Consider the following 12,212-nt stretch of genomic DNA (forward strand, 5'->3'; position numbering starts at 1 on the left):
TTTTTAGCAAAGAAAAAAAAAATGAGTATAATTTCTATTTATTCAATTAGCGAAACAATTTAAGGTTATGGTTTCAAAATACGATATCGAATCATATCGGCTGAGGTCAATAATCATACTTTCCTGATATCATATCAATATAATGGTCTATAGTAAGAGTAAATATGTTAAAATCAAAATTTTTAACAAAAATAAGGAAAAATGTTCTCTAAGCATAAGGTGTACCCCACGCTCTTTCACATGGTTTTTTTTTTATTAATTTCTCTCTCTATAAAAATTAGATAAAGAATGTGTATTGATATCAGTAACAAGATCAGTGTTCAAGGTGCCCATTCTGATCATAGAGGAGAGGAACATTGGAACAACAATAAAGATGGGAAAAAACTTCAGTTTTAAGATCACATTTGGTGCCGTCCAAACGAGCCCTTATTCTTCAGGATGTCAACTACCCAAGGCAAGAATAAAAGACCGAGAGAAAACGCGTACTGTGTTTTAAACATGAAAGCCAGTTCACCCACCCCATCTCGAAAACGACATTTCAAGTGACTCAGTAGCGAGTCTACGCGCTACTACACTCTCTCTCTCTCGACATGTGAGGATCTGACACAACCTCTTGCCACGTATTCATACCTAAATCCACCATTGATCAATTGACACGTATCTCCGAAAATTATAATTTATAATTTTTTTTCTTCCTTTTCTCTTCACCACTTTCCCACCTTGCACTTGCAGGCCTAAAACTACATAGTCTTTTGACTCTAGAGAAGTGTTGTTGGGAACAGTAATGGAGGTGGCGGCCATTGCAAATCTGGTGGTCCTATCACTTCTGATAACCTCAGCTGCCTCTGCAACTACTAAATACACTAACTACACCGTCGGAGGTACCGCTGGATGGTTCTTCAACTCCACCACCAACACCACCTCCGCCAACTACTCAAATTGGGCGGCTTCTCTGACCTTCAACCTCGGCGATTTTCTCAGTAAGCCAATGCTTCTTTCCCTTTCTCAACTCTTAATTACTTCATTAATTTGATTATTTCCCAAATTTTAATGTTTAATTTTACAGTTTTCGACACGAATGGGAATCAGACGGTGATCCAGACGTATAACCAGACGGTCTACCAAACCTGTGACTTCGATGATGCATCGGATGGAGATGCTTTTCAGTACGGTGGGGGAAATACGACGGCGAATTCGTTGACGGTGGCGGTGCCGTTGACTCAGGAAGGCCCAAACTTTTACTTTTCCGATGCATACGATGGTGTTCAGTGTCAGAATGGAATGGCATTCGAGATCCAGGTGAAGCACGGGCTAGGATTGCCTCCTAGTCTCAATCAGCCTCCACCACCGCCTTACGTGGCGCCTCCGTCTCCTGATTCTCAATCTCCGTCTTCTCCAACTTCAACTACCCCATCCGACCAGCAACAGACCTACAATGGCGGCTTCGGCTTCAGCTTCTCCTTCTCTCCGGCTCTCCTCCTCCTCCTCCTCCTTTTGTCTGCTTTCGTGCTGGTTTGATTTGACTTTGGTGGAAAGAGACATTTCGAGTTCCCTTCTGAGATCTGATGATCTTCGATCCGGTGGCTTGCCGATTCGGCGAGTAGCGAGGGATTTATTTTCTTTATATTTTTTTTTTCTCTCCCAAATGTTTTTTGCCCTTTTAGATGGGATAATATGATCACACATTCACACTTCACGGTATTATTATTCACTGTTATACTGTTAAGTTGGGCATCTTATTGGATTTATTGCCAAGGCATAGATTTTCATTGTCTTAATAAATAGCTAGCTTTAGTTAAAGCTGTGTTTGGGTTTAGAATGCATTGTGGAAAAAAACAGAAAGGAGAGATGAATTGAGTTTCAAAATATGTTCTAGATTCAGATTCTATTTCAATAATGCATATCAACTCAATTTAAGACAAAACAGTTTAATTAGAGCTCGAAATTCAGTCTCATGACAATTGTCGGTCTAGATTGATCGATTTAAGAGTTCGACATGTTTAAAGTCTGTTTAAAGTTCACTTACTTAGGCCTACATGTAATTAGATATAAATGTCTTAGTAGTCAGAGACTCTCTCAAAGCTTATTTAGCCAAATTATTGATAGCTCAATTAAATCCCATAAAATCAATTAGACACTTACAAAATTGTCCATATCTAACTATTTATCTAGACACTTGTAGTCCAAGGTAAAAAAAGTGGTGACACCTAATTAGGGTCCAAGGTAAAAAAAGTGGTGACACCTAATTAGGCCAACCACCATTTGTAAATGTGTCCATGCTTGTCATATGCAGTAGATTATCAATTCCGGTGGTCATGATGCAAGGACAAAAATGGTGATCCCTACGAGGAGTGGAATCAATAACAAATCAACCTTCAATGGCTCCAAACTTCCAATTTTGCCGAAATTGATTGGAAATCAATCAAAACTAGACTAAACCCATGAGATCAACCAATTTCTCAAATTAAAAACCAGAAGAATCAAGAATCGGATCCAACCGTAAGGGTGTTAATTGGTTCGGTTCTAACATAGATGGTTCGATTCGATTTGGTGTAAGATTTTTTAGGTAAAACCAAAATCGAAGCATTTAATAAACGGTTTCATATATTAAAACCGAAACCATTAATAAACGATTTCGGTTTTCAAACGATTATTTTATGTTTTCTAATTTTTTATCTAGACAACTTTTTTACCTTTAAACTTTTAAAATTTTTAGTGAAATGTATGTGCCCTGTAACATTGAATTGAATTATTTATTATTTATACTTTTTTAATAGTTATTTAAGGTAAATTTTTTAAATTAAAATATATGTAAACTTGAATGATTCAAACTTACTATGTATATGTTAATCGATTTAATAATTTTATTTAAATAATTTACCAACTACTTAAACTTTAAAACTAAAACTAAATCACGATTTTAATTTTAAAATCAAAATTAAACCATTTAATAAACAATTTATAATTTCAATATAAACGGTTGGATTTAATTTTAATAAACGATTTTGATTTCAAATTTACATCCTTATCCAACCCGTTTGAATCCGGTTCTTTGACAATGCTACTAAAATTGGAAAGCAACAAAACTTCTCTATTTTTGGTCATTTTGTTCTTGTTATGATTATGTAATGTGGCCTTAATTAATCTCTGAGGGAGGGAGTTCTCTACTTCTACTGCTTCTTTTGCTCGAGAGCTCCATTTTAGCATCGGAGAAGATGAGTTTGATTTCTGAAATTCTAGTGGGGATGGTTGTTGGCATCGCTTTAATGGCTGGTTGGAGCCGCTTGATGAGGTACCGCAGATCCCAACGTATCCCCAAGGTTCCGTTTCTTTCCTTTTGGGCTCGTTAGAGTTCTCTTATAGACGAAGTTCTGCAATTACAAATACCATACTACTCTGTATCTACTTAGGTTTTCATCTTCCTCTGCCTTTTTAGATTCTTAGTTTTGCATGCCACATGTTTGATGCAAATATAGTGGACTATTTATTGCTTAGAGTTCTTGTCCTGTAGATGTTAGATTACTTATTCTCAAGTTCTGTATTTTCTTATTTCAAACTACTTCTTTCCAGGTGAAAATAAATCCATGGAAAGGTTCATTGAAGTATTGAACTATTGTGTGGTGATGGTAGATGATTTCAAGCCTTAGAAATCCCTTAATTGATGCTGAACCTTTAATGTGGCTATATTATTAGTGTTTTTTTTGGGGGTACTCTGTTGTGAAAATATTTTGATTTTTATGATGTTTCTCTTCAACTATACAATTATTAAAGATGGTTGAGTAAAATTATTAAGGATTATTATTTTGGATGATTGTTGCAAAACATTCTTGATGCCATTGGTTATATTTTCCTGTCATCACCAGGCAGTTGGTATAAAAATTCTTGCCTCCCTTAGCAGAGAGGGTGTAAAAAGGATTTGCAGCGATAATTATCCTGATTGGATATCTTTTCAGATGTATGAACAGGTCAGTTGTCCCTTATTTTATCTCTACCGAGTTTGTTGTTGTTATTTTTATTTGGCTTTTATGAATATGTTAACTACTTGGATGATTAGTAGAGTAGCTTTTATAGATGGGAGGCATGGCTTTTATACAATATATGATAGCTTTCTCATTCATAGAATTTTTTTTTTTTGTTTTAATTGCTTTTTTCGTTCTTTTCTCTGGTGTACCAGTGTTCAATATGCATTTTCAGGTTGATACTTACTCTCTATACCAGTGTTTAAATATAAGTTCTCATCCTTGATTGAAGTTCAATTTTCCTCCACTTTATATATCTTCAGGAAACTGTATATATATCTGGTTTGTAATAGTGTAATCACGTTAAGGCGTTTCAAACATTCACTTGCAGGTTTATCCTGTACAAAAATAAATAGTTCCTATGACTATGACTATATTTGAATGCTTTAGTTTTACTTGTGAACTGGTTAGTTAAAGTGTTGATTTCTCATGCATGAAGTGTTATTGCCTTGAAATTATTTTGAACGTGTTAAGTCTTGTTTTCAATTTTTTTGTTTTTTTTTTAATCCAAGTATGTCATTTCTTTCAGGTGAAATGGCTAAACAAGCAACTGGAAAAACTGTGGCCCTTTCTTGCAGAAGTAAGCTTCTCTTCCTTTTTGTTGAATAGTCATCAATTGATTTTGGTAACCATTTTCTTTTTATTTAATGTCATATTTTCTTCTCAATTACATACAATGCCCATGCTTTCCTTTATTAAGTTTGGTATTGTCATTCTGTTGTTGGGTATATATATATATATATATATATATTTTTTTTTTAATTGAATTTGGAGAAGTAAATATTTTTTTTTCTGTGTTCAATCAACATTCCTTTCATCAATAGCATTTCTATATTCTGCTTGCATTGTTAGAAGTAATGGCAAATAATTTGTTATTATTTTACAGAAATTAGAATGGAATGAAAGACTTTCAGTTTGGGAAAGAAAAAGGGGATTGGATTATGGAGAACTTCTTGGTTTATTCCTTTGTATTTTCTTCCAAGATTTTCTCTTTTGAAATTGATGGTTGTATTAAAGTGGCACTTGAAACCATATCCATGTAGTGCCCAAATTTTGAAAATATTGTGGAAGAATCGCTGCATGTGATTGTTTTGTTGACAACCTATTATTATTTTTGTGCTATCATGGCATCAATTTCCAATTTTAATTTTTTGATTTAATATTTAAAATTGTCCTTATTCCCAGCCAACTTCAGTGATCATAAGAGAATCTATTGAACCATTAGTGGAAGAATATCAACCTCCAGGAATCACATCACTGAAGTTCAGCAAATTCTCTCTTGGAAATGTAGCACCAAAGATTGAAGGTCTGAATTCACAATTACTTTTTTAGTATTTATGATGGTTAATTTAACCCATCCTAGTCTATATTTTGAATCTTGTTAGCTATGAGTTGTAATTGAGGAACTTGGGGGGTGGGAGAGACAATTATTTAGTCTGCTTACTTCTGTTTGATTTTGCAATTGCTTCGAGTCTTCTCGTAATACTTTTCACTGATGAAGAGTGGATATTAATACAAGTGTGTTGCAAAGTGGGTGGAAAAGGTCAAAAACCTCAGAAATTTTAGTATAGATTTGAGGGAGATAATGGAAGACCAACCGTGCTAAGATAATGTTTTGTTTATTTTAATAATCAAGAGAAACTCTAAGACCTATTTATGCTACACAAATTCCACTAGGTAAATTTTTTGATAAGGACTTAAATTATGCTTAAAGTAAAATCCTTCATGGAAGGCTAGGTACTAGTCAGTTACATATAGGACATGTTATTGCTCAATGGATGCAGTATCTCGGCATTGAAGAACTGAATTTGAGAAAAGGAAGAAATGAATGCTTGTGGTTGAGGGAGGTGTGGTTGAGAGTGGTCCTAGCATTTAGTCGATGTATAACACTCAGGACTCTCATATGGAGCTGTCAACAAAGTGTTCAATCACAATGTCCTCTTTGGTTTTCTTGCCAGAGACTGGAGAGTATGATTTGAAGAAAAGTTCTTTTCCTCTCTCTGGTCGAAGAAAAGTTCCTTTCCCATTCCTTTTCCTTTTCTTACTTTATTTCTTTTTGGCAAGGATTTAGCACTCGGGATGCTTCCATATAAAACTCCACCAATCCAATTCATATGGGCTGATACAGCCAATCCAGTCTGTATTTTAAGTGATACACCATGGTATTGGTATGACATTGGCAAATCCATTTTGGAGATTAAACATGCCTGATCTGATGCCAATACTTGAAACCATACTTTCCGGTACAGCTTTGGGAATTGAAGATAAGTTCCTCTGCCCTTTCTTTAATCATCCTGATATAACTCAGAAACAACCATGGCTATGTCTTGATTATTTTGCTTGCTAACAATGTGCATCCATTACCCTGCATTTGCATAGTTGTGTTTTATACTGTCCACCTTTGGTCACAGATGTTACAGTAATTAATAATTTATGTAGGTATTCGTGTTCAGAGCCTAAAGGAAGGTCAGATTACCATGGATATTGACTTCCGCTGGGGTAGTAATGCTAGCATCATTCTTGATGTTGAGGCAGCAGTTGTTGCTTCTTTACCCGTCCAGGTTGGTAAATTAAATATCTTGAAAGGTTTTAGGTACTTGGTGGGATGGGAACAGGTTGGTAAGAATTGGGTTCATTCCAAGTCTATGTGATTGAACTTAACCTGAAGAAAAAGATAAATAGAATGGAGGGATGATAGGAATCAGTTAAGAATTTTAAATGTTATCACTATTCACTAGTTTCTTTGTTTTTCTTGTAATCTAATACCGATGTGTGTTTGTGGTCTCTGACCGAATCTGTCCTGGACAGCTGGACCTTGGTTAAGATATACCAAGATGACCTCAATATGGGTGTGAGGTGCTGGTAACCCATTTAATCCAGTCCATTGTAGTGCTGAGGTCTCCAATATAGTGTTTATAACCTACCATATATTCATGGAAGGGCCCTTTTTGTTGAACATTGGCAAGTGGTCACTAGGTTTCGCATATGCTGGATTAAGTCAATCTCCCATCCTTTATTATTTATGTATTGTTGAAAATTATGGTTTTATTACTGGCTGCAGCTGAAAAATCTTCAAATTTACGCTATTGTGTGTGTTATCTTCCAACTAGCTCAAGAGCTCCCTTGCATTTCTGCTGTGTTAGTTGCTTTCCTTGCCGAGGTATGTCCAACTTCGCGACTTTCCTTGCCTTTGTTGATTTAGATTTAGTATTTGAGGTCATGTTATTCCCAACTTCTTTAAAGGCATTCAAAAATATTTGGGGGTTTGGATATTCTTTGCTAGTAATAGTATTTTAAGTTAGAAAATCTTACATCGGGATAAGAGATTATATTCATACAATTAGGAGATATTATTGGACCATTACCTTATGCTAACTACATTAATTTTAAGGCAATTAATAATTTTATATGTTAAATCAGCCAAAGCCTAAAACAGATTACGCAGTGAAGGCTGTCGGAGGAAGCTTAACCGCAATTCCATGATTGATTTAAGTCAAGAATTGTATTTTGACCTTTATCTGTATATATGCACCTGGATTGAAAATGGTCCTGGTAGAATTTTCATATGCTCAACATACCAAAAAAATATTAACAGTTCTCTTCTATTCTTGGTAGGAAACTGTCAATGCAATGGTCACAGACACACTCCAGTGGCCCCACCGGATGGTTTTTCCAATTGGTGGTATTCCTGTGGATTTGTGGTAATAAATTTTTATCATGTCCTTTCACTTTATTTGTCTATGTTTTTTTCTAGAGTCTTGATGTGAGGTTAACTTGATAAAATCTCATCTTGTTCTATTTTCCTCTACTAGAATTGAAAATCATGCTACTGATAAAAAATGTTGAATAATCAAAATATTCACATTCTTCAATTTACGTGGCTTCCAAACAGTCATTAACTCAAAAAAACTTCTACTAAATCTTTCTGAGTTCACAGAATTATCACTTTTCTTAGTTGGGCATGGGTTATTAAGTCAGTTAGTAGAAGGTTGATCACACCTTTTGTTGCCGTTTGTTGGGTCTTTCACCATGAAAGACGCAAATGTATTTTTGTATACAAAGCAGATAAAAATGATCTTGGCAATCGACTGATCCATATGTGGTTTTATATGTTTGACCTATATTCAAGGTTAAGATGAAAGTCATCAACAACAACCTCAATCCAGTATGGAATCAAACATTTGAGCTGATTGTTGGAGACAAGGAAACACAATCACTTGTTCTCCAGGTTTTGATTAAACTCAAATCTCATTCCTGTTCTTCGATCTTATGCTTCTTTCTTTCAATAGAGAATGGATATTGTGAAATCACTTATTTCTTTGTTCAACCTTCCTATGTTCATTTTAATATGTCAGATTGATATATTGCAACTTGTCAAGAAAACTGGATGTTCTTGTGGGACTGTATCCATCTTTTATGAGTAGCGGATACCTACTCAATTAAAAAAATCTGGTTAAGAAGGTGTTATATAAATACTTCTGATCATACTAGAGCTAATCAGATATATAAGATTCCACTTATGCTATTGCTCCTTATTAGGCATGGAAATATCATTTATACAGCCATCATTAAAAAATTTGTCTTTGGTACATGCATGGACATCATTCCAACGAGGATTGCTACTATTTGTTGAGAAAATAATCTCATCTTTCAATCTTTTTCCTTTTTACCCTTTCTTCTTTATCGTTTAATTTATTTTATTTGTTTTAATAAATAACTTTTCTATAAGGATCAAGATGCTTATACAAGTGAAAGGCTTTGTCTCACGTAGTTTCTCCAAAGATTTTGTTCTGTCTGTTCAGAAACAATTATAGTGTCTTACATAATGTAAATTTAGTGACCACGACACCAGAGAATTTACCAATCCTAGAATCTCCATGGATCAACTTCTATAAGGATCAAGATGCTTATACAAGTGAAAGGCTTTGTCTCACGTAGTTTCTCCCAAGATTTTGTTCTCCCCTGTTCAGAAACAATTATGGTGTCTTACATAATGTAAATTTAGTGACCACGACACCAGATAATTTACCAATCCTAGAATCTCCATGGATATAGTTGAACTGGAATATTTGTCTCACTAGTTCCCCCGTCTCTCTCTTTTTAAGCTTACTGATCTGTGCCATTTATGGCTGTCAGTCTGGAATGTTCAAGGAAGATAGTTCATAGGGAAATTAGTCAGGATACTGTTGATTCTTGTCATAAGCTCTTCTGTTTTTTACTCTTTCAATTTCTTATAGTCATCTTTTGTGTAATATTGAAAACTATTTTCCACGCTTGCCTTGGTTAGTGTCAGTCCATCATTCCTAGGCTCATGGTTATTTAGACTTGCATTATTGGCTTTGGACAGGATGGCTAGGACTTATTCAACGAATTTCTAGTATCTTTCGAATTCTCTCGTGCCAATGACACTTACGCCCTCTGTTTATTCTCAACAGATTATATTGAGGAAAATTACAAATTAACCGACATAGAGTTGCCTATTTCTGGGAGATAGTATTAGGCCTCTTCTCTTGTTTAAACAGTTTGAATTGATTAATTATTTGAGAGCAGATCAGGTTCACGGACGAGAATGTATAAGAATGGTCCTGATCCGTGGATATAGAATCAATTTTCTCTATCTTCATTTAATAGATTTTATATCCATGGATCAGGAGTGTACGAGAACATTCTCGTACGTGAAACTGATCCGTTCACTAATTATTCTTTGACCATTGTTATGATAAACTTGTTGGTTGATTGACAACATACTCAAATAATTTTTGTCAATGTTGTCAACAGGTCTATGATGCAGATGTTGGACAAGACAAAAGATTGGGAATTACAAAATTACCTTTGATCCAATTGGAACCTGATACTCCAAAAGAGATTGATCTGAGACTATTGCCATCGCTTGATATGCAAAAAATTAAAGATAATAAAGAAAGAGGAACTCTTACTGTTAAGGTAAAAACATCCGGTCTTACAAAGTAAATATGCTCAATATTGTAATCAATATTGCAATATATAATCATTTCATGACATGACATGGATTTTCTTTGTTTGCTCTTCCTCTTGGGAAAAATTAATATTCCGGATGTGGATGGGAGCATATAGGTCTTGTATTATGAGTTCAACAAGGAAGAGTAGCTGGCAGCCCTCGAAGAAGAAAAGAGGATCCAAGAGGAGAGAAAGAAACCGAAAGAAGCTGGTTTGATAGGGAGCACAATGGAAGCAGTCGAGTCCGGAGCAGGGCTTGTTGGAACTGGCATTGGTGCAGGAGTTGGGCTTGTTGGGAGTGGTCTTGGTGCTGTGGGCGCTGGCCTCGGCAAGGCTGGAAAGATCATGGGCAAGATCATTGCAGGGCAATCAAGCAGCTCCTAGAGGGGTGGTAGCAGCACTCCTGTAACACTGGTACAAGAAAATGGTGGTGCAAAGCCTTCATGAACTTTCCTGTAGTCTCGGCTTTTCTTACCTGTACTATGATCTTTCGAATTGTACTATTTTAAGATCTTAGATGATTAGTTCGAAGATTAGAAATCTTTTTCTACCCTCTTTTACCTCTCTCTCTTAGATCTCCTCTTGTTTTCTGTGCTCCTTACTTTTCTAGGCCTCGGTTTGTTAGAAGTGAATGAAATAAATCCAAAACAGAAAAAAAGAGAGTTTTTGTAACCATTATTACTAAGAGCAAATGTGTCACCAACTCAAAAACATACCAAATATAGTACTAAATTCTACTATACACTTTTTAGCCAAAACATCAATGGATTCCCCCCCCCCCTCCTTTTCCCTTCTAACCTTCTCTAAGTTGTCGGTTCCACATGTTTTGATAAGACTTTGGATCAACCGAGGCCTAAAAAATTAAACTGAGGATGAAACTGATTCACAGAATTGCAAACACATCTAATTGCTTTTCAATTTAAACAACAAGAGATCTAAGAGAGGTAAAAGAGGGTACAAATCAAAAGATCATAACACAGGTATGAATAGCTAAGATTGTACAGGTAAGTTCATGCCGGCTTTGCACCACCATTTTCTTGCTCCGGTATTACAGGAGTGGTGCTACCACTCCTCTCGGAGCTGCTTGATTGCCCTGCAATTGTCTGGCCCACGAACTTTCCAGCCTTGCTGAGGCCAGTGCCCACAGCACCAAGACCACTTCCAACAAGCCCCACTCCAGCTTCAATGCCGCTTCCCACAATCCCAACCCCAGACCCAACTGTTCCCATTGTGCTTCCTATCAAATTCTGTTGCACTTTCCCATCTTACATCTGAAAGTAACAGACCTACCAACCAATTTCGTTACTAATTCTTCTCTATTGACTGCTGGGGATGAATGATGATGACATGGAAGTGGAAATGGTGTTTGATATGCAGAGTCAAAAGTTAAAAGAGTGGATGGATTGTGATAACTCACCTAGTGTTCTTGGGTGGTTTTGGGTTTTGCACCATAGCCCTGATGAACCGGCTTCACTGCTGAGAGGTAATCAGTAGACACTAATATTTCTCCCAAAAATTACCTTGACAAACTCCACTGCACTGCAAGCACTGAGACATATGCACACTTGTATACAACGTTGGCTGGGGCAGTCCTAATTTTACCAACTACAGTTCGTGTCCACTCCCGCCTACAACCAGAGATGATTAGGCCTACCAGGAGTATACACCCACTCTACAAAAATAAACTATAGCACTTCTATCCAGATAATAAGCACACACAATCACAACACGGAATTTTACGTTGTTTGGCAATGTGCCTACTCCGCGGAGCAATATCCACAAATGGGTTTCATATATTGCCCGATACGTTACTCTTGGTTTGGTTTTTGATGATACAAAGCCTGGGGTACAACCCACCACTCACAGCTACAACTGTGGATCCCTAGATAGTACTATGCATTTCAACAAACACCTTTTGAGCACCCACTCACAAGTCCGTTACAAGAGATTTCAAATGATAAAATTCAAAACCCCAACACAATCATATCCATGGCTATGCATACAACTCTATTCAACTTGCAATAGTAAAAAAAAAAATGGAGATTTAGAAACTTTACTTAAGTGAGAAAGTTGTTGGTGTATGATGTCTTGTATTCCGTCACAGTTTAATTCAGGGAGTACTGGTGCAACACCTAGACAGCCAGGACGGCGGTCCCGCTAGCCAGTTAGCGGGCCGTGGGGGTTGCTAGGGGGGAAGGAGGCCCCCTGCATAGCATA

At 36.3% G+C, this 12,212-nt stretch overlaps 1 protein-coding gene and 1 pseudogene across 1 annotated transcript; both read left to right on the plus strand.

Moving 5' to 3' along the window:
- Nucleotides 1-701: 701 nt before the first annotated feature.
- Nucleotides 702-1,761, plus strand: LOC122065924 (cucumber peeling cupredoxin-like). Its single transcript, XM_042629748.1, has 2 exons — nt 702-980; nt 1,067-1,761. Exons 1-2 carry the CDS (start codon nt 785-787, stop codon nt 1,516-1,518), a joined length of 648 nt encoding a protein of 215 aa, XP_042485682.1. The 5' UTR covers nt 702-784; the 3' UTR covers nt 1,519-1,761.
- Nucleotides 1,762-3,005: 1,244 nt separating this feature from the next.
- On the plus strand, nt 3,006-10,673 carry LOC122065918 (annotated as a pseudogene).
- The last annotated feature ends 1,539 nt before the right edge of the window (nt 10,674-12,212 follow it).

The sequence above is a fragment of the Macadamia integrifolia genome, unplaced genomic scaffold (assembly GCF_013358625.1).
Source record: "Macadamia integrifolia cultivar HAES 741 unplaced genomic scaffold, SCU_Mint_v3 scaffold2154, whole genome shotgun sequence".
NCBI classification, from domain to species: domain Eukaryota; kingdom Viridiplantae; phylum Streptophyta; class Magnoliopsida; order Proteales; family Proteaceae; genus Macadamia; species Macadamia integrifolia.